The sequence below is a fragment of the Nanorana parkeri genome, unplaced genomic scaffold, assembly GCF_000935625.1.
Source record: "Nanorana parkeri isolate BGI_ZX_2015 unplaced genomic scaffold, ASM93562v1 scaffold439, whole genome shotgun sequence".
NCBI lineage: Eukaryota > Metazoa > Chordata > Amphibia > Anura > Dicroglossidae > Nanorana > Nanorana parkeri.
This window is the reverse complement of record NW_017306707.1, coordinates 340,751-364,081: the sequence shown is the minus strand read 5'-3', so window position 1 is coordinate 364,081 and position 23,331 is coordinate 340,751. Positions and strand designations below refer to the sequence as shown.

General features: G+C 42.0%; 1 protein-coding gene across 1 annotated transcript in view; it reads left to right on the top strand.

Annotated features, from left to right (window-relative positions):
• CDH17 (cadherin 17) overlaps positions 1-16,292 on the top strand; it is a 28,833-nt gene extending 12,541 nt beyond the window's left edge. The window contains exons 7-16 of the mRNA XM_018560185.1: positions 1,091-1,241; positions 3,296-3,520; positions 4,692-4,768; positions 6,258-6,449; positions 8,444-8,688; positions 9,751-9,881; positions 11,587-11,823; positions 12,509-12,625; positions 13,509-13,625; positions 16,160-16,292. Coding sequence (XP_018415687.1) covers positions 1,091-1,241; positions 3,296-3,520; positions 4,692-4,768; positions 6,258-6,449; positions 8,444-8,688; positions 9,751-9,881; positions 11,587-11,823; positions 12,509-12,625; positions 13,509-13,625; positions 16,160-16,260 — 1,593 coding nt within the window. The 3' untranslated portion in view covers positions 16,261-16,292. The remainder of the gene's footprint in view (positions 1-1,090; positions 1,242-3,295; positions 3,521-4,691; positions 4,769-6,257; positions 6,450-8,443; positions 8,689-9,750; positions 9,882-11,586; positions 11,824-12,508; positions 12,626-13,508; positions 13,626-16,159) is intronic.
• The last annotated feature ends 7,039 nt before the right edge of the window (positions 16,293-23,331 follow it).

Below are 23,331 nucleotides of genomic sequence, written 5' to 3'. Positions count from 1 at the left end.
TATATATATATATATATATACAAATATATATATATATATATATATATATATACATATATACACACACACACATTATTACAGTATATATACTGTTGGAGTTATAACAGATTACCAATAATGCATATTACTAATGAGATTGGACCCCTTAGTTGGCAATTGTGAATTTAAAATTGCTGAAATCATGTACATTTACATTAGCCATATTCAGAAATCCTTGCAGGTATGTATTATCGCAGCTCTTGAATGACCTTCCAGCAGTGGAGGGTATGTTGACCAGACAATCAATGGTTACAAATGTGGGAAGAATCTCTATGTACTTCTCGGGTCCTCTGTCAGCAGACTCATGTTTAAAACAGCTATTGGATTTGACACTGTTATTACTCTATGAGTTGGATGTTGACAACTAATATAAATAATAATGAAATAAAAGATTACTAAGGAAGATGGTAAATATATCACTTTTTTAGGTAAGCACAGAAAATTATAAAAAATCTAAGACTGAATAATTATTGGCTCATTTATACTCAGTCTTACATACTGTAAGTTTAAAGTGGCACTAAACTCAGGAGTTAAAGTTTAAAAATACTTACAAGTTCCTTAACTATTAACAAAAATGTATCTTATTTGTGTATCACTCTGGTGTAGATCCTCAAATCATCTCTTGATGTGGCGGTGGCTGCTTTACATGTGTTGTAAAATAGCCACAGTTCTAAGCTACCTCCTGTGATATATGAAACATAATCTTACATTTAGTTTACTAATTTGTATTGAGATTGTAGTCCATCGGGGAGTGAGCTTGGAGCGGTGGCTACTCTACAACACACACAGGCACTATGGGGAACAAAAGTAGCCACCCTCCAGAAGGAAGGACAGTGTCAGCACCAATTCAGAGATGATTTGAGGATCTACAGCCGAGTGATACACAAATAAGATACATTTTTGTTATTAGTTAAGGTACTTAAATGCATTTTTAAGTTTTAATTCCTGAGCTTAGTGTCAGTTTAAATGTGACTGCATCTCTTTAAATGTTATCTTAGCTAAAGTCATTTGAAAGCATTGACTTTAACTGCATCTGAATTTTTGTTTTCAGTACATTTTTTATGCTTTTGCAAAAACCAATACTGGATTTCCAGTGGCTAGACCCCTGAAAATTGAGGTAAATGTTGCTGATGTCAATGACAACCCGCCAGTGTGCCCAGCAGCAGAGGCTGTGTTTGAAGTCCAGGAAAATGAAGATATTGGTACGTTCTTTGTTCTTCCTTTAGAATATTTTGTTTAAGAGGACCAGCCTCAGAATACATACCAACTTTCTGGTAGCTTATATATAAGCCACTTGTGGGCTAGTACCTGTGGAACAATTTTATTTTTATATTTTCCCAATCTGGGTAAATATGGATTTTTGTGGGTAAATACAGTAGCAAAGCTGAAGGAGTGCAGGTACAGGAGTCACAATACTCTCTCTAGCTGGAGTCCTATCTCCTCTTTCTCTGTGAGTTAATAATTGGTAGATTCTGCAGGCTACCTGTAGCATACACAGGGAGAGCTTGATGCCTAAAGCTGGCCAAACACCTATAGATAATTTGCAGATTTTTTATGGTCAGATATAAAAAGTGCAACAGATTCCTCCATCTACGCGAAACTGTGTGGATGGAGGAATCTCCTGCTGGGTCAAGCTTCAGTATCGGCCCCACTGACTGCCAAAATACCTGAACAATGCCTGCATCCAATCAGATTGTTCAGGTATTTTGAGAGCCAGCGGGACCGACTAGCAAGATACTGAAGCTTGGGCCAGTGAGAGATTCCTCCATCCACACAGTTTAGCAAAGATGGAGGAATCTGTTGCACTTTTTCCATTTGACCATAGAAAATCTTCAAATAATCTATAGGTGTATGGCCAGCTTTACTCACAGAATTATTGGACTAAAGCCTACTTTTTTTCTTTTAGTGCAGTATAGAATGCAGGAGGGGTTACAATTTTTGCCAGGTATTTGTCTGTGACCGTGACCCCATTAGGGAGATTTTCTCGTACTGACTATCCCTTAGATGCTGTACAGAAAACTTGTTAGAATGTCTAACTCTTTACTAAAAATGGGTTTGTGCTTGCCTGCATTCCCGTTGAGGGAGATTTCCCATGACTTCCCATCCTTACAATACGTGAAGGGAAATCTCCCGAGCAACAGAAGGTCTAATCCCTTTGCGCATTATCCAATATTAGCTGTAGTTCAGTTTTTTAATTAGTAATAACATACCTTAGTTGATGATGAAAGACTATGAGACTGTGGAAAACTGCATGTGCATGTGACGTTTGATGTGACTGTCCCAGAAGGCTTAAGGAGGCTGAAGGCACATCATCAGGGAGGAATAAGAAAGTGGTAGGGTGGAAAAGCAATATTTACTATTACACTATTTACAGATCACCAAAACATGAACATTCTTATCTAATGTGTAATTGGGAGGAGGGTGAGAATGGCAAAGTAAATTAAATTGTGAAAGGTCCACTTTAACAAAACACAACACAGGCTGAATAATCATACAAATTTATACAAATGCAAACAGACTGTGCTATGATGAAGACGGAAGAGTCCGAAAGCAGTGTTAAAGAAATGGTAGCATAGCATGACCCCAATGTGAAAATACACTTACAATTTAAAGAAGAACTTCACCCTCATCTTAAAAATCACAACAGAGCACTATTAGAAATGTTTAGTGATGTCAATCTACAAAAAGATACTTATACATAATTGCCGGCTTTTTTTCTTTCCCTACCAATTCTTCTCATTTGGCCATTTACACTAACAGCAGATGAATCCACCTCACTTTACTTCCTGGAAGTGCGAGATTTGCAGTTTACAGATGAGATTTCCCAGGAAGACAGTGGTGATGTTGCCTTCTCAGGATGCATCTGTGAGGCCAGGGCTACATCACCAGTGTTTCACTCAATCAGGAAGCGGAAATACAGTATTTGTAAGTGAAAGCAAAAAATGTTGATCTCATATCAGCATGCTGAGTTGCGCACTGATGTGATTTTTAGTGAAAGGGGTAAAGGTCCACTTTAAGAGTTCTGCATGCCTACAACTATCAAGCACTTGTGGCAGAATTTAACAAATAAATTGCTGTGAGTGGCACCTCTTCAGCTTCAGAATCCTGTAAACATGATTAGTTGAGGTAGCCAGAGACATAACAAGGTTTATGTTGAATTCTTAACACACTTTTAAATACACATCAGTCATCTGAATGTAATTGTCTTATACAGTGCACACAGATAATTTTCGAATACACAACTTTTATCTTCCAGGAAGCTATATTGGTACATTTACAGCCACTGACATAGATGAGCCAAATACAAGAAACTCGATTATACGTTACACACTTCTGGAACAGATGCCAAAAATACCAACAGCAAAAATGTTTTTAATCAATGAATATGATGGTCGTATCCAACTAACAAGTGGTGGGCTAAATATCCTAGACAACGACCAGTACAGATTGGAAGTGAATGTTTCTGATGAAGGGAGGCCAGGTAAGTTTAACTATTTCAAGGGAACTGCTTTCTGATCTTTACCATGATAGGAGCAACCCAAGGGGTAGCCTAGAGCAACCTTTCATAACCTGGATGCCGTGGCACTCTGGGGTACCTTCTAACTGTGTGAGGGGTGCCTTTCGAATTTTCATACAATATCATGCACTTCCATAGTCCAGATGAGCTGGCCTCTAGCACCATGGAAACGCATGATAGTAATCCAGTGCAGGCGGAATTCTGACCACCCCCAGCGTTCAGAATTGGATAGAAGTCCGTCTGCATCCAGACCTGAATGAGGACTATTAATTAAATTCCAATGAACCTGGAGTAGATTTCCTGTTGTTTATAGTGTTCAAGTTTAGGTTTGAAATGTTCTAAACAATAATAAGAGTTTTAAGAATTATATTTTTTCTTATGATTAGACACAAGCAATGTTACCATAGTAAGGGCTTGAGTACCAAAGGTGACCCCATGGCAGGTGACATTTTAAAAAGCTCAAAGGCAAATTTATAAAGGATGCATACAGTATTTACATACAGTATGTATTCTTTCAACAGTCATACAACCTTTTCTCAATTAGACAGAAAGTTGGTGCTTGTTAAAACGCAGGTATAAAGGTTCTAATTAACTGATGTCACTGTACAAAGCACAGTATGAATAACACAAGCTAAACATACCTAAAACCACCAGCTATATAAATTATATGTAATCACACAGCAAAAAAGGAAAGAGGGCATAATAATAATTGTAATAATTGCTGGGTAAAGATGAAAAAAAAGTGGATCTAATAATGATGAAGATGATGATGATGATGTTAATGACCACACCATATAATGTTATGAATTAGTTATGCTAACGATTCTAAAAGCATTAAAGTAAATGCTAACCCTGACCAACAGCTCACTTACTTTAACAGCTGAAAAGGAAAATTATTCAACAGAGCTTGCTGTAGCGGGTCACAAAACAAATCCATTGAATTCTTTACTTGTATTACCGTTTGCATATTCTTATTATTCTGTCCACCGATTTTATCTATTGCTCTTCAGTCAGATATAACACTTTGATTTTGTACCTGCTGATAACTGGTAGTTTATTTCACATGATATATTCTCATAAAAACAAGTCATGATATCAGATATTTAAATTAAAGTTTTTTTTTTCTTTTTTGCAGTTCTTAGTAATATTTGTTGGATAAGGATTAATATAATTGACATCAACGACCACATTCCCATTTTTCAAACATCTGATGTAAGTACATTTTCTTAGCTCTGCGTGTTCCTGTTTATTTATTTAGGGGTCTATTCACAAAGCTGCCGAAGGATCTAGCTGTAGCTTCGGCTCATCCTTCGGCTAGCTTCAGCCCCAGGACCCCTTCGGTTCAGTGGAACCAAAGGACAGCTGTACGGGCTATTTACTATAGCCCGTACAGCTCCCGAAGTTGGCCCAGCGGCTCAGTCGAGCCCGAAGGCATATGCCTCGGCTCGACTGAGCCGAGGTCAAAGCTGAAGCTGGTCGAACGGCCGGCCGACAGCCTGCTACTGAAAGCTGGGCGGAGCCAGCCATCATCTCATGGCTGGCTCCGGCCACTTGCAGAGACAGATCAGCGTACCCTGGTTACCAGGCTCCCGGCCGCCCCGGAGAGAAACACTTTCTCCCAGAAAGTATCCCTAATAGGAATGCATAGCTACATTCCTTTTGGCTATTTCACTTTGCAATATCCAATATCAAACTAGCTATTGCACCCGCCCACTGCTGCAGTCAATGAGCAGAGGGGACCTGAAGTTCTCCATCAGGTCCTCTTCTAGTTATTGACAGCAGCAGGGGGCGGGTGCAATAGCTAGTTTGATATTGGATATTGCAAAGTGAAATAGCCAATAGGAATCTAGCTATGCATGCAACTCAGCAGAGCCGGCACACCGCCGGCTCCAACAAGCTCTCATTGTAATGACAGCTGGTCCCGGCCAATAGAAAACAGTTGGGCGGAGCTAGCTGTCACTGCTAGCTCCCCCCAATCGGTCTCTATTTTTTTTTCTACTTTGTTAAACTGTTTTTCTATTCTGCTCGGTACCACAGAGGTACCGAGCAGAATAGCCGAGCCGAATGCCACTCTGCAGCATTCGGCTATTCACTCACTGCTGTTCGGCCCCTATGAGAATAGGCCGAACAGCAGCGAGTAGCCTGCCGGAGGTTTGGCTCAGCCGATCCAGATGTTGGATCAGCTGAGTCGAACTCCTTCTGCACTTCGGGTTGGCCGCATATGCTGAACAAGTTCCCGCCGACCCGAACCCAGCCGCAGCAAGCCGATGTACGGCTGATTTCTGTCAGTGTACGGCTGAAATCAGCCGTACAAGCCTGAAGTGAATAGCTGAACAGTGTTCGTCTCACTTCACTTCGGGTCGGTTATTCACACGGCTGCTTTCGACAGCTTTGTGAATAACCCCCTTAATGTTACGTAAAATTGACCCTACATTGGGATACAAATTAACATTTACTGTGTGAGTTAGGTGACTGAGCTGTGAAAAATAATACAAGCAGAGACTTCTTTAAGCAGCCATTTGCTATGTAAATATTACTATTGATCTGGCAAAGTGCCGCTTTAGATATTGGCTGGAAGGGGAGGCCTAAAATAGGTATGCTATGAGATTCTGACATAAACAAAAGTAAAAGAAACAAAAAATTGTATTCTCTGCATCCTGAATGGGACCTCACCAGGTGTATTCTTTTGTACTTTGTATAGTATGGAAACATAACCCTAAAGGAGGACATACCTTTGGGAACTGTGGTAATGAACATATCGGCCAGTGACGATGACCAACCACAAACTGGAAGCTCTGACATTATATACAAGATCATCCAGGGGGACCCAGGTCACATGTTTATTATTGATACAGATCCTAAAGATAATCAAGGGTACATCAAGGTAGCTAAGGTAAGCTATTATAGATATGCTAAGGTAGGCCAGTAGATACTAAAAACCCTCTTCTGGACATAAAGTACATCACTGCTCCCTCTTGAAACAGATGGTATTGACACTTACACATAATCTGATGTTATTTGAGATGTTGGAAGCATGAAATAGTCATAAGCATGGGGATAGACAGTAGGGGTTCACATCCAGAGCTACATCATATTTGTGCTATAAACCACCCAGTGGATGTAAAGTAGACCATATGATCATAAAACAAGGATTTTCACGTCTCTGTCTACACATTTTTATATGAAAAATTATTATTACATTTTTAAAAAATTTAGGTGATATGTGAAAGCAGTCCTACACTGTGCTATTGCTGGACAACCCGCAACCAGATGCTAAAATATATATGAAATATAATTGATCTGATCGATCTTGTTATATATCTGGTGACAGATATATAACAAGATGCAAAAGTACTGATCACCGTGATCTCAGCCAAAGTGGGGGATCATAGCTCAAACCGAGTCATTGACCTCCTGGCTCTGTTTGAATAAATGTCCCCTAAAAACAATCAGTAGAATTCTGAAAATCATTAAATTAGGGGCGCAACCTTATTTCAGTATAGATTTACTTTAAAGCTGAACTCAAGGCAAATATCTAAATACAGAGATGACACTGTTCAGGGGATTGAAAGAGGCTGATACAAAGTCAAAGTCAGCTACTTACGCTAGTTTAATTTACAAAAAAAATATAATAATTTATAGCTGCACTTATCAGTGTTTTTTTTCTATCTTCCCTGAGTTCAGCTGTGAGCTAATTATACATTGGACTATTTTCATAGTAGAAAGGTGCTTTAGATATATTCTGATACTTATCGTCCCCTTATTTGGGGTACCCTCACATTTCTTGCACCGTTATTATCTGCTTGTAGGGATGCATGGATACAATTTTTTCCAGACTGAGTACGAGTACCGATACTTTTCCTCAAATATTCGCCCATACCAATTACCGAAGCCTTTTTTTAGTGTCGTGTGACAGTTTTTCTAAAACAATACAGAGTAATGATTTTAGGACAGTGGTTGAACACCAGGGCCCGGTCCCATCTGCAAACATTGCACCCCTGGCACTTCTGCCACTGATTTTAAGCAGTAGAAGGACTATAAATCCCAGCAATACATTATATAGCAATGCAGAAAATCACCAACTATAGAGGACTACAAATCCCAGGAATACATTATACAGCAATGCAGAATAATATGACGCTACATACTCTGTGTTGCTTACCAGGGCTATGTGTAGGATCTCACCAGTGCTGGGTGCAGGGTCTCACCAGGGCTGCGTTTGGTCTCACCAGGGCTGCGTTTGGTCTCACCAGGGCTGCATTTGGCCTCAACAGGGCTGCATGTGGGTCTCACCAGGGCTGTTTGCGGGTCTCACCAGGGCTTCGTGTGGGTCTCACCAGGGTTGCATGCAGGGTCTCATCAAGGCTGCATGCAGGGTCTCATCAGGGCTGTGTGCAGGGTCTCATCAGGGCTGCATGCTGGGTCTCAACAGGGCTGTGTGCAGGTCTCACCAGGGCTATGCAGGTGGCTGCGGGTCTCACCAAGGCTGTGCGGGTGGGTGCGGGACTACCCAGTGCTGTGCCAAATCTCACCATGGCTGTGTGGGCTGCGGGAAGGAGGAGATGTGCGGCAAGACCAGTGCTGTAAACAGGTGCCGCAAGGTCCTCCACAAGGCTACTGTGATGTCCCCAGCAGCTCCTCATGTTTAAAAATGTAAAGCACCGGTATCGGCGCTTAGTATCGGGGCATTTTCATGAGTACGAGTACTGATATTGCATAATAGTTGTGTCTGCATAACAAGATTGCTCATTCTTATACAGATCAGATTGGGTGACCAAATCTGCCTGTTTATGGCCAGATTTGCAGCAGCTAAGATAAATGAATGTTGCTCATATTATGTAAGTGCCTTAGTTCTTACAAATCTTTTACTTTTTATATTTTCAACAGCCACTTGATTATGAAGCATATAAAGTACATGAGCTGGTGATAGAAGCCACAAACCCCGAGCCTTTGGTTGCAGGAGTACATTACAATGATAGCTGCAAGACACGTTTAATCATAAACATCCTCGATGTGGATGAGAGGCCATTTTTTTTAGACACAGTATACCAAGCAGAAGTTTTTGAGAATGTCACCATTGGAACAAAGATAATTACTGCAATAGCCCTGGATCCTGAAGGAGATCAAATAAAGTAAGTTTATTACAGATCAAATTGACTGGTATTCATGTAAGCAACCATTGTGCCAATCCGCTTGAAAAAGATCAGTTCAAAGACAAGCATAAGGGTCTAGGTCCTCAGCTGCAAAGAACGTATAGAACATGAACATTTCAGTTTTTCACTGAGTACAAAGAATAGCTTTGATTTTTGTCGCTTGTTCATGCAATTCTATGTGCTGTCAATCATAAAAGGGAACACAGACCTTTACTATCCAAGGGGGTTATTCACAAAGCTGCCGAAGTGAAGTGAGCCGAGCGATGTTTGGCTATTAACTTCTGGCTTGTACGGCTGATTTCATCCGTACATCGGGTAAAATCAGCTGTACATCGGCTGCCTTCCGCTGCCTTTGGTCAGCCGAACTTGCTCTGCAGGTTCGGCTGAGCCGAAGTGCAAAAGGAGTTCGACTCAGCTGATCCAACATCTGGATCGGCTGAGCCAAACCTCCGGCAAGCTACTCGCTGCTGTTTGGCCTATTCTCATAGATGCCGAACAGCACTGAGGGAATAGCCGAATGCCACCGAGCGGCATTCGGCTCAGCTATTCTGCTCGGTACCTCTGAGGTATCGAGCAGAATAGAAAAGATGCCGGCAAAAGAAAAACAATTGGGCAGGGCTAAGAGTGACAGCTAGCTCCGTCCAACGGTTTCCTATTGGCCGGCACCTGCCAGAGTCTTCTAGCAGGTCCCGGCCAATGAATAACATGTGGGCGGAGCCGTCCATCACATCATGGCCGGCTCCGCCCAGTTGTTATTGTTTAATGACAGATCAGCGTCCCCAGGGGACGCTGATCTGTCATTACAACTGGGCATGCGAGCCGTGAGATCACGCCCAGCTGTCATTTGCGTGGAGATCGGTCGGCTTCGGCTGACCTTTCTCCACACTTCCGCTGTCACTTTGGCTCAGCTGAGCCGAAGCATATGCCTTCAGCTCGGCTGAGCCGCTTGGCTGCCTTTGGCAGAGGCGGCGGAAGAGAGCCGAAGGATCAGCCAAAGTTACAGCAAGGGAATAACCCCCTAAAACATTTCTCTTTTTCCAGGTTTTCACTGGCAGAAAATCCAAGGAACTGGCTCAGAATAGATGAAAATACTGGAGCTGTCTACAGCAATCTTGAACTAGATCGTGAAACACAAAGCCACTACCAGGTGAAAGTGATCGCCTCAGAAAAAAGTAAGATCAATTTCTACAGGGGACCTGATGGAATAAAAAAGAAAGCTGCCAGTGCTGACTTTAATTTTTTATGTGCAAGCTATGAGTATCTTCAGTTTACACAGTTTGGCGTAGATGGAGGAATCTGTTGCACTTTTTCCATCTGACCATAGAAAATCTGCAGATGATCTATAGGTGTATGTACAACTTTAGGCTTGTGGCACTGAGTGAAGACACTTCATCATTCAGAAGTTGATCTGACTCGCAGTCTGTGACAGTGTTAGTACATGGCTACCGGCTCCCTGTTCAGAGCTCCAGTCACAGAATCTGGCAGAGGAAAGTCTTCCAGCACCAACTTTTGTGGTTCAGAGATGACATGTGCCCGAATGCCGATAGTCACACAGGAAGCTGATGCTGGAAGATGTAAGAAAGTGTGTCGCAATAAATCATGTCTTTTTCACCATTTCCACCAATCAGTGCAGCACACTTTATTTCACCCACAGAAATGTGTCCCTTCCACGAAAAGACTGGTTGTGTTTGCCCCCATGCCAAAGGTTCCCGCTCCATTCAGCAGAATCAGCCGAACTCCCATTCCTGATTGCCATACTGGCTAGGCTAAAATCCATGCTTAGCACCAGTGATGTGCGGTACCTATTGTTCCAGGTGAGGCCTTCCCCAGCCTCGACCCAGCACGTCCCACCCCTCCCCCTGCCGGATGAAGCCCCATCCGTTACTGTTTAACCTAACTACCTGTCTAAAGTTGGATGCAGCACTGCCTGTAATAAACAGGCAGCGCTCCGTCCATAGCAGGTTACACAGCGGGGAGGCTTCCCTTCTGAATAACCTCATAGAAGCCGATCTGAATGGAGAAAAAGCTGTCAGCTTCAGACTTGAAGCTGACAGCTTTTTCCTCCATAATTCTACATAGTTTACATAGTATTTGAGGTTGAATAAAGACATAAGCCCATCAAGTCCAACCTATTGTGTGTATGCATTTATGTTTGAGCAGGTGTGTGCATGTGTATTAGTCCATGTGTGATTTTGATCTTAGGCGTACCTGTACCCCTGTATGTTATGGTCTCCAAGGAACTGGTTCAGGAGTTTCTTGAATGATTCCACACTCTTAGCTGAAATCACTTCCTGCGGCAGCGAGTTCCAGACTTTAACCGCTCTAACTGTGAAGCTACTGAAGGATCTAGCCGTAGCTTCGGCTGATCCTTTGGGTAGCTTCGGCTCCAGGACCCCTTCGGTTCAGGGCTGTTGTACGGGCTACTCACTATAGCCCGTACAGCCCCTGAAGTTGGCCGAGGGGCTCAGTCGAGCCGAAGGCATATGCTTTGTCTCGAATGAGACGAGGTGAAAGCCGAAGCTGGCCGAACGTTGGCCAGCTAAATCCCAGCTCCAGGGTGGTCGATGTTTGAGCTTACACAGGGTTGAGGAACTTCTACTCTCCCCCACAAGCCAGTGTCAGTGGACCAGGTGATTGTTCAGGCTCAAGCTTCGCATCCTGGGAAAAAAGGGAAGTACTGAGTATTTCAAAGGGCTCAGACAGATGAATGACAGATGAGTGGTGGAGGAGTGCAGTAAGGGAGAGAATCAGCAGAAGGGGAGAGAGATTGTTTTTAAGAGAACCTGTCACTTTTCCTGAATGGCAAAAATATTTCCACAAGATGATAAAAAGAACTGATCAATTGTTGTGACTTGACCTCTTATGTTGTTTTAACAGATAACCCACAGATGAGCTCCTGGGCATACTTCCATCTCTACCTGAAAGACGTCAATGACAATCCTCCCCGCTTGGTCAAGGACTATTTGGGTGACTTCACCGTCTGCCATCCAATTTCTAAACCACAGTCGTTCGAGTTTCACGGAACCGACGATGACTATTCTCAGGTCTTGTCACTTAGATTTCGACTTGGAGATGTAAACTTGACAAACGATTGGGAAATTCAATACGTTAACCGTAGGTGTCTCTAATGTTTGCCTGTATAGAGCACTTAAGGAATATCTAAATGTCGGCTATTATACTTTTGATTACATCAGAATAAATTAAATTAGAATGACTTTAAGTCCAGTTCCACCCGACAACATTCTTGGTTTTGGTTAGTGTAAGAGAGGGTATAACCTCTGCCAGCATTTTATTGCCATCTGTGCTGAGTTTACACCTTATAGCCTTTCCTGGTAACCAAAGAGAAAGTAATTAATCTCTCCAATGGTGATCATCGACCACAATAAAAATCTGACAGAGGTTCCCACCTTTCCATTCTTTGCTTTAAAAAATGTACTATTTTCAGTGCCCCTTTGAAGAGGTTTTGCTTACTTCCTGTCTCAATGACATCACAGGAACTGAAAGCCAGTCTCTCTAGTCATTATAACACCAACAGTAAACATCTAGCAAAGGGTTTAACCCATCTGTCCAAAAGTTTAACAAAAATAGTTTTGCCTAAAATTCAGCTTTAAAATTATATTGTATTATTGATTGTTAAAGCAAATTTCCAAACAATTTTCATGCTTGATGGGTTCCTTTTCAGTAGGTTTCTGTTATAGGGGCAGAGATTTAGTATATGTGCAAGTGTGTTGTATATACATGTCTGAGTTATACGTGAAACAACTTCAACTCCATTTAATTTACTTGTGTAAACCTACAGGCACTTCTGCACGCCTGGCCATGAAGCATATAAAATTCCCAAAACAAAGCATCTTTGTACCAGTTAAAATCCAGGATAACGGGAGACCTCCACTGGAAGCAACTGTCAACATTCCAAGTATGATGCACAAACAAATAATGTTAGATTATCATAATTAAGGAAATGTGTAATATTTTATGAATATATTTGTTCTTTATTTATTATGTTGAGGACTTTTTTTCCAAGACAATATAGCCTAAAGAAAGCCTAGTTTGCCAAAAAATAACAATGTATGTATTACTTATTACTATAAGCAATGACAAACTATCGCCATAAAAACAGGCCTATAGTGGGAATGTAAAAATTGCGCTGGTCTAGAGGGGTATACAGGTAGGAGAGCCGAAGTAGCTAAAAATGTTTATTTTCTATGTAGACAAAAATATGTAAAAAAAATGTGACCAGTGTTTAGTTAAAAAAAAAGTAGTTTTGCTTTAAATAAAAATAATGATTTGCTCAGTTTAAAACCACAAATGTTTTGGGGTACAGAATGGATACAGCCTGCAGCATGGCAAAAGCTATTTGCAATGGAAAAAAAGGCTTTTTTTTTCCAGCTTTGCACTCTTTTTGTGCAACAAACAAAACAAATGAAAAGGAAAGAAAGAATTACAAAATAATTACTAGTAATTATTATAATAATAACTAAATAAATAAACAAATAACTCATATAATAACTGGGAAAGGAGTGATGGAGAATACTATAAAGTTTCACTTAAGGGACAGCTCTAAATATGCTGAGGCTGCTGACATCACATCCAAGATGGCATCACCCAACAGCAGTCTCAAGGCTTTTGAATGTGTACATGAGGAAGGCTCTTACATCTAAATAACATGCATCAAATATGTTAAATACACATAAAATGTTATGTAAAGATTGTTGTTCAGGGGAATTGTCTAAAGACAGATTTTCTTTAAGGGAAATATTACATTTAAGATGTTGCGTTAACCATATTTATTTTTCCAGTTCTGATGTGCACTTGTACCGCTCAGAATAAGTGTGAAACTGAACCTGCAGATAGTATGGGCTTACCATCGGTTGGAATGGCGCTTGGTATCTTATTTGGAGTTTTGGCTGTTATAGGTATGTTCAGATTTTGCACCTCTTATGAAATGTACATGGACAGTTGACATAATTTCTGATTTTGGTAGAAATAGGAGGTAATGTTTACAGATAAAGGAGTGATTTGACTAAGACATGGATGTGGTGATTGAGGTGGAGCTTAAAGTTTATTTCCACCTATGCAAGTGATTCACTTCACTTGACTTGTAATGATGAGGTGCAGTGATGATGTATACGTGTGCACATTTTCATGACTCACATTTTAGGCTTTCCTCCTAAGCCTGAAGCCCAAGAATTCTAAATTCTCTCCACAGGAAAATCAGTCAGACACCAGGGTTGGATGGTAATTAGGCTTCAAACAGCATATCAGCAAACAGCAGCTCCGCCTTTACAGAAAATACACTGTCTGGTGGTGGTGGGGCCGCCTATATGCCGTCCTATAGACGTCTATGGGATAGCAAAGCCTGCTTGAAGCTGGTTGAAATGCAGGTCAGAAGAGGTCAACTGCAGGTGAAATGCAAGTCAGCAGGAGGTCAATGGTCAACTGCGGGCAAATTGCAGGTCAGCCATTGTGAAATGCAAGTCAAAAGGAGGTCAACGGTCAACTGCAGGTGAAATGCACGTCAGAATGAGGTCAACTGGTCAAATGCTTCTGTCAATGAATTCTGAATGATCACAGAAGTGTCTCAAACTAATGCCTAACTGATGGCATTAGCACAATCCCAAAGGCTATTATTTGTTACTGTCCTTTAATAAAACTTCCCCAACACCGGTCCTCTCTGCAGTGCTATCACAGACGCCCCCCCTTCCCTACCAAGTCACAGCTAGAACTGTTCAATCAGCATGGAGCAAGAACGTTGTTGATTCCGCGTCTTTAGGTGTGACTTGGTGAGGGGGTTTGTGACCATCGCAGAGAGAACCCTATTCACACACAGGTAACAGCAGTCCTCTCTGCCATGTAGGGATGCAATCTAAAGTTTTTATGATGCTGTTGCAGATTAAGTTATTACTAAAGGGTAGTAAAACATGTTTGCCTGCACCATCTATGTATCCATGGGATATAACATAAGACTTCAATTGGGCTTTAAGTTTTCGTTTTGAAATATATGGAGGCATACATTTGGAATTCACAACATACACCAACAAACATAGTCAGAAAACACCACATGCTCAGTACTGATAAATATGGTTATACGTCAGCCCTGGAGAGTTAAACCAACTAAAATGTTCCATATCTTGGGGGCTTAAATAGTGAGATCTCTGCAATGAGTTCCTGGTTCTGCAGATCAGCTATAACCAGAGTTCCAACTCTCTCTGTAGAATTTGTGTATATAATATTACAGAGAATGCAACAGGAAATGCTGGACCATGTAAGGAGAGTGCGAACACTCAAAGATCCCACGTGAAAAATTTCCATTTTGGGTGGACTGGCTTTTTATAAAGAAATGTATGAACCTTTTGCTCACTAGACAAGATGAGCATATTTCCTATTGCCCACTCCTTTGCCTGTAGTGCAGGGGTGGGCAACTCTGGCCCTCCAGCTGTGCTTTAACAACAAATTCTAACATGCCTCTGCCTGTGGGAGCCTGTAACTGTCAGTCTTGCAATGCCTCATGGGACATGTAGTTCCATGACAGCTGGAGGGCTGGAGTTGCCCACCCCTGCTCTAGTGCATATTTACCAAGTCCATCCCTTTTACGCACTTTGTAGTGTTTCAAGCTGTCTTTCCATTGCCACCCTTTGTAGGGCAAGCAAAGCATCTGTACTAAACAATTGCACTTTGATAGCCTCTGGAGGCCACATGCATCTCTGTCCAGATGCTAAAGCTCAGCTCCATTGAGATACCTCACTGAGGTGGCAGAGCATCTACAGAGAAAAAGGCCAGCTGTATTTTACATTTTTCCAATACTGTTTTTATGTAAGTTTTTTAGCCACAAAATTCAAAAAAGTTGCCTGGGGGTTCAAGACCTGAAGGAGGGCACCCTTGTAGATAAGTGTGCCATAATGTGCAGGTATTCTGTGCATACTTGTAACTTATGGTAAGAAACCCCACCCCGCCCAGTGGACTTCATGTTCTGCTTTAACTTACTGCAAGCACTGGGTCAGCAGCTCTCAAACTGCTAAACTAAACAAACCTGGCGATTAGGGATAAGCTCATGTTTGTATTGAACCTGGTCTGAGCCCCTCCAATTCCGTGTGAAGTGTGATGGGCCACAAGCCCAATCAGTGTCGGCCCGGGCATTCTCTGCCCAGCAGCTACACATATTAACAAAGGAGCAGGATGTCTGTGCTGATATCATTTATCTTATATGGACATATGGCCATATTAGGTCAATGTAATTGCCCAAATATAGCCATGTGACTATACAACGTTAATGAGGTAACTGCATCCTACCCTTTGCTTACACACAGCTGCAGGTGGGAAATAGCCCCACTGAAGCTGATTGGTTGGCAGCAGAAGGACCTTCCTTCTGTGTTTGAAGAAGCTTTGAAATACATTCTTGGATGCATTGTTATGTATTCTCCAATTAAATATTGACCTGTCTTGTCCTTAGGTATAATCATTGCAGCTGTTTTTATCTCAATGAAGCAGAAGAAGAAGAAGCAATCTGCGCAGGCAGGCACTCCTGCAGAACGAGAGAAAATGCAGTCTTAATACATGGACTACCTAGCAGATTCCCCCCACATTCTGCAATCCAGGCACAACTGCAAATGTATTCCTGGTCATTATTAAATAACACTTGCTTTGGAATAACATAGTAACTTGTTCAAGTAAAGAAAACCTAAGTTTGATACTTAGGATGTTTTTATAGCTGTCACAGTCTCCTCACATTGGTAAATGAGGTGATGCATAGCGATTCACACGATTCGCCTTCTAGAAAAGTCAGAGCAAAAGTCGAAAAAAAATGTAAAAAACATGTTAACAAAACACCACTTCGTTCAGGTCTGTATTGACTCATACAATAAATGGTTTATATACTGCCAGTATAACTACCTGAATATGGTATTTATATAAGCTCCCCTAGTCCCCTTGCTCAGCTCAGTGAGCAGGCTGGAGGTGAGGAAGTAACACAGGGTGCTGCAGAGCAATAATAGTATAATAGCAAACTTTAACTATATAGTGTCACATGAGTTTCTGAACCACAAGACGGGCTAAATAGAATTATAAATATTTTGGCAGGTAAAACAGTTTACATATGAGGATTTCAGCTGGGTATTTATATGCTGGGCTTTCTCTAAATCTAAATCTCATTTCGGAGCTATACATACTGTTGGTCCATAACATCTACCAGCTTTTCTTGGTTCTCCAGTGGTGAGATCTCCCTGCTACATTCTCTGTATTGCATAATCAAGGTAGATCTAAACCCAATTACTAAACTCTCATATAAGTTATAATTATTAATCTGATTTTAAAACTTGTCTTCAATCTTCTTAGATCTGCAGCTTTTATCAAAAGAATATCTAGTGATCCTACTATTAAGGGCTTTAAGTTTTAGGCACTTCCTGCTACAGGATGACAACTATCTCCAAATTGTACTTCTGTTTTGTCACCTTATCACATGCTTACCACAAATGGCTGTGCCAACGCACCTTGCACAGGCATGGTCCAATGTTGTTACCATCGAGGAGTTTGGAGTAGTCACCACTCCAAGCTCACTCCTATGATAGACTACAATCTCAGTACAAATGAGTAAACTAAACATGAGATTGTAGTCTATCACAGGAGGGAGCTTGGAGTGGTGACTACTTTACATCACACACAGGGACCATGGGGAACAAAGGTAGCCCCCCTCCAGAAGGAAGGACAGTGTCAACACCAACTCAGAGATAATTTGAGGATCTATAGCCAAGTGATACACGAATAAGATACATTTTTGTTATTAGTTAAGATACATGAATGCATATTTAAGGTTAAACGTCTGAGTTTAGTGTGATCACAGTTGACAACAGTTACATTTTTACACCAGTTATAAATGTAACCACTCTATACAATACATCTATCTACATGCATTTGAGCTGGTTTGACACCAACTCCAGGCAACGCTTTTATTTTAGTTGTGGATATGGAAGGGATGTGGTTAGAACCTCAGTCATGTTTGTATCTGTCTGTGTCTCTATTAACATTTATTTTCTTTTTCTGTGCTGCCTAGACAGGAAGTGAAGGGAAATCTCCCTGATGGTAACACAGATAGTATTAAAAATCTGAAAGAGGTTTCTAAATACTTTCAGTCTACTAGGAAAATATTTGTTTTGAGGGCCCATTCACACCAAGGCCGTGCATTAATTGCACAGTTTTATGCAATTAACGCATGGCTCTGTGCAATGCACCTACCAAGGTGCATTGGGTTGCCATTCATTTGAATTGCGCCTGAAAGTCACCACCCGCCGGCAATGAGCTCGACTGTGCAGTACCACAATGCCTCCTGAATGCCTGTTTTTTTTTTTTATCCTAATGGGGATTTTGCATTGCAATACCAAGCTGCAACACTACATGCCAACTGCAGCATAAACTTTGATGATTCCGTGACACAAAGCATCGTGGTCACCACATTTGTGCATATGAGTAATCACCATGTTAGGTTTTAGGTGGGAGGTTAAGGGGGGGAGGGGGGGGGGGGGAAAATTAAACAAGGTCTTTGTGATAGATTGCTATTGAGTTTATTAGCATGGTTGAACTATTACAATTCATCAATGTAGGAAAGGCTTTTCTCTGTTAAAAAAGAAAAGAAGACGGACATTTATACCACCAAACCTCTGTAGTATCTTTTTGTATTATTTTTTTTCTGTGACTTTTAAAGCTTACATTAAACATTTACATAAAGTTCATGAGCACTGTTTATGTCGTCTGTGTGCAGTACTGACCAAAAAAAACTTTAATAAAATATTTGTGATATCTTAATTGCTTTGATATTATTTAGTTGCACCTTTTTTTTTTATTATAGTCTAGGCAAAAATAAAAAGCATGTGCAAGCTAAAATTATGTGCAAGCTGTAGTACTTTACGGTCATTACAAAAGGAGGGTGCAGGCACTGTTCAGAGGAGTCACATGATTCTCTTTGGCCCTGACCACAAGTGGCCATTGTCTCCTCTTGTTTAGCAGTCTGCAAAGCTAAACAGCTTCAGCTGCGAATAACTAAATGCAGCCAATGCAATAGGTCATATGTGTGCTGTAGAAGGGTGACATTTAGATGTATCTAATCCCAAAACGAAAAATACATGTTGCAGTTTACTAACCCTTAAATATAGTGGCTGCATTCATTATGTCTAAAGGTGCCCATACACTGTACGATTATCATACGATAATCGCGGAAAATCCCGCGATCGTACGATAATCGCAAAGTGTATGGAAGGCGTGCGACCGTTTCTACTGTACGGTCGCACGTCTTCCGTCGAACAAGCAGGCTGGAAAACCCGCCGAGAATCGTACGATTCTCGGCGGGTTAGTGGCCTGCTTGTTCGACAACTGCCAAACGGGCCGGTGTGCACACGCACACACTGCACGTTCAGCATTGCAGTCATCAGAAGCCCGCCCCTCAGGGGGGCGGGCTTGCGATGGTCGTTTGTACGATCTGCCTGTCCAAGATGGGCAGATCGTACGTTTTTTTAATTACTTTATAACCCTTGCAAGACAAAAGTCTTGCGAGGGTTGTAAAGTGTATGGCCACCATTATACCTTTATTTTGACCTGTGATCCTGCCAGTTACATCAATGAAAAAAAGCTGACCAATTATAAGCACCCCTGTCAGTGTGAAATAGTTTGTGACAATCCTCTATCTGCCACTTTTGCTGGACAGCTTGACCTGGTAAAAAAAAGTTGAAAAATAACAGACTTACTGGCTAGCAAGTGAAAAAATCCTAAAAAGAGAACTAATGCACCACATTTAAGGAGTGATAAGCTGCCATATATTACATTTTTGCTTTTAGGTATACTGTAGTAAATACACTTTAAACCAAAGCCAATCAGTGCCCCCTGGAGGACAGATGGGGAGGAGTAAATTGAGTAAGGACAGATCAGCATGCTTTATAAATTCAGCTCCGTACTTATATATCTGACATAGAATTAGAAAATGTCAGCCTACAAGCGTTGGATGTAAGGGAATATTGCATGACTGCCCGCTTATGCTGAGGGTAGCTCAAGTGTAAAGCTTTGTACTTAAAGAAGAACTCTGGGACCCAATGCATCGAGCGTCGATGCTAAGCCTGATGAAGGGACCCTGCATGGCCCCGAAAGTGCTTGTTTCCATTTTTGACAAATTGTTCAATAAAAGGAGCATTTGGTGATCCTGGAAGGATTTTCAGTGTGCTGGTAACATTCTTCACAACCAGCCTGAGGTGGTATGGCAACTCATTTGAAGAAGGGGCGGCTTCACAGGCAACTAACAGCACTCCTACATCCCCCGACTGACAGCTCGGCTATTCGCCACCTCCCGTCAGGTCCCCTTCTCCTGGCCATCTCAGGCGGCGAAAAAGGTAGGGACAGCCCTGGTTATAACCCCCCCTTCCTCTATCCAAAACTAAAAAAAAAGTTTTGGTTCCAGTTCTACTTTAACATTCCATTTGTGTATCACTATGAACAAATCATACAATGGACCGATGAGACGGATATCACTGAGAAGACAACTGGGGATGGGCACATCTTCCTTATCCCTCAGGATTACACTGCGTAGTAGATCACGATATCTCTGTGTTGTGGAAAATGTTCCCACCAGCCGCACAGCTCATTTGTTACAAATGAAACTGTAACTTCTCAGACACCTCAAATAGTTTTCTTTTGCTGAACAAATTATTGCTGTGAGGAAGCTTGCCAAGATGCAGGCTGCCAAACTGCTGGACTGATGAGGCCTATGGAAAATATGAAGCATGCGGCTCTGAACTTTCTCACTACTTCGTGTTGTTCAGCCCTGTTTGTTTAATGAAATTAAAGGGGCTTTCCATTTTCCAGAAGAACTCCAGTCGGTGTGTGTGTGTGTGTGTGTGTGTTTGGCTGGAACAAGATCTATTAATGACACAAAGCTGATTTTATTTTTAATTGTTTTATGCTGTCAAGACCCAATTCCTAGCCTATGATGTCCTTCTCTGGGAGCATGAGATGTAAATGCAATTTGTAGCAATGATACAGACTGAAAATCGATATAGAGAGGGCACCTCAAAAGACAATAACATACCTCCCAATGTTCTGAGATGAGAAATAGGGGTGCATTTCATTACAAAGTATATAGGCAAAGGAACAACCCTTCTACCTCCTAGTTACAGGCACAAAATAATGGTTTGTTAAGGGCCCGTTCACACCATAGCGTTGCGCTAAACACACAGTGTCCATGCATTTAGCGCAAGTTATCACACAGTGCACCTAGTGGGTGGTACTGTGCATTGCATTGACACTTATTTGAATGGTACCAAAACACCCCTCCCAGCAACCGGATGTTACAGTGCAGCACAACGCGCATTACCACAATAATGCATGTATTATTTTTTTTCACTGCAACATAATGCGCTACTTCACGTTACGCTGTGCTGCAATGCACAGCCGTTGGGAGGCCATATAAATGAATGGCAATGCAGTGCACCTAAGGCGCGATACCAAGTGCTAAATGTCCAGTGCGATAGTGTGCTCTACATGCACTGATACGGCACCTATTAGATCTGATGATGTAGCATGGCTTTGGCTTTTCAGTAAGGACTTTCAGCAATGAAGCACAAGATTAGAGACAGAACAGGGGACAGCAGACAAGCCCTACACTGCTCAGTATTATTAGTGCCAGGGCCATCCCTACCGTATTCGCCCCCTGAGGCAGCCAGGAGGAGGGGGGGGGAGCAGGAGGGGTTTAGACGGGGTTTCCCGAGCAGGAGGCTTTTTTCTACTAATGCCACCCAGCATACACTGTAAATGCATCCGAACCTTAGCATCCCACAGGGTCCTTCGTGGATCTGCAATGGGTATTCATATGCAAGCAAAATTTTTTAAAAACAGGATTGTGTTTGTACCTGATTGGAAGATTGTACAGTAGTTAGCACAACTTTAGGTACCTAACTTCAATTTTACTTTCCACAGAGACAATTCACTTAGTTCAGAGAATGAGGTAAAGTTGTGCTGACTGTAATATGCAGTTGTGTGCAGGCAGCGATGTAACAATAGCCATAGAAGTCCACATGACTGTTATCTGGCCTGGGGCTGGAGGGGGGCCCCAATAGGGGACGTTTTGTGAAAAACTAAACATATAAAAACTGTGTGCATGTAGAGATAACACGAATCTAGTACTATTTTATTAGGGATTGCAGAGGTTGCTGCTGACACTGACCCTGTACCCCGTGTGACATTTCCAATCAAGAAAAGCTAATGTCAGCTGTGGTCTCTGGTCATGGATCCCCCATTTTGCAGGCTGTACAGTAAGGAGAATTTGTATTACTGTCTTAGCAGTGTAAATGTGTTGCCCTTGGAGCTTCTGGTCATCCCGGCCAACACTGAAATTAACCCCCGTATGCCTGACAAGATAGCTGTTTTTAGTTCTTAAAGGGTTTCTAAACCCTCAGCTTTTTTTGCATAGATCTATTGCTAGTAAGCAGTAGATCTATGCAAAAAGTTTTTTTTTTTAAACGCTTTAACAATGGTTTAAACTTACCTGTGTCTTCCCCGCGCGCTCCCGTCCGAAAATGTGAAAATTCTCGGGCGACCACAAAGGATCTTGGGGCGCTCGCATGCGTAGTTCACATTTTGGGTCGGGACGCGAGGAGGGACGCAAGGTAAGTCTATGGACGCGTGCACCCGCATGCAGACCCCATGGGGCAGGAAGTGCCAGCAAGCCCAGAGGAGTCAGCGCTGGATTGGACATCCGCCGCAGCGCTGGAGAGAAGGCTGAAAACATCAGGAAAGAAGAAGAAGATCGGATTAAGAGACATCATTAAGGTAAGTGCTTTAATTAACGTTGGGGTTAGGGGGAAAAAAGGAGGAGGAAGCTGGTGGTATTCTACAGTGCTGTTCTTTTATTATAATGTATTGCTGGGACTTGTAGACCCGCATAGCTGGTGGTAGTCTGCATTGCTGTATAATCATTATACAGCAATGCAGAGTAGCACCAACTATGCAGGACTACAAGTCCCAACAATGCGTTACATTTTTAAGTAGGGATGCACCAGTGCCAATACATGTACTCATACTCGTGAAAATACTAAAAGCAGAAACCGATGTTCTGTCAAGAACGCCGACCTCAGCATCTGCGCTTGCAGAACAGTATTATTGAGGGAACAGGGATTTATTTACAAAGCATTTAGTTTAAATTGTTAATTTTGACCATTAATAATATTCCATCCGTCATTAACTGCCATGGACGGCATATTATTAACGGTCACAATTAACCATTACAAACTAATACTTTGTAAATAAATGCCAGTTTCCTTGTTAATCCCGTCTATGCGCAAACGCAGATACTAGGTTGGCGTTCTCGACAGAACACAACACTAAATTTTTAAACTGAAGCGGCTGCCTGAGTTCCCCCGCTTGTTAACCACACAGTGCCATGGCGGCGGGGGGTTGGGGGGGCCCTTTATGGTTTCTTGCACTGGGGCCCTGAAGGTTCTAGTTATGCCTCTGCTGAGACCGCCGCAGCCGGGTCGGATCCCGACATTACTGTCGAGATCCACCCAGCTGCGTGTGTGACAGCTGGCTCTGCCAATCTAGAGGCAGAGCCAGCTGTACCCGCCCTCTCCCCAGTCCGTTCCTCCAGTCAGC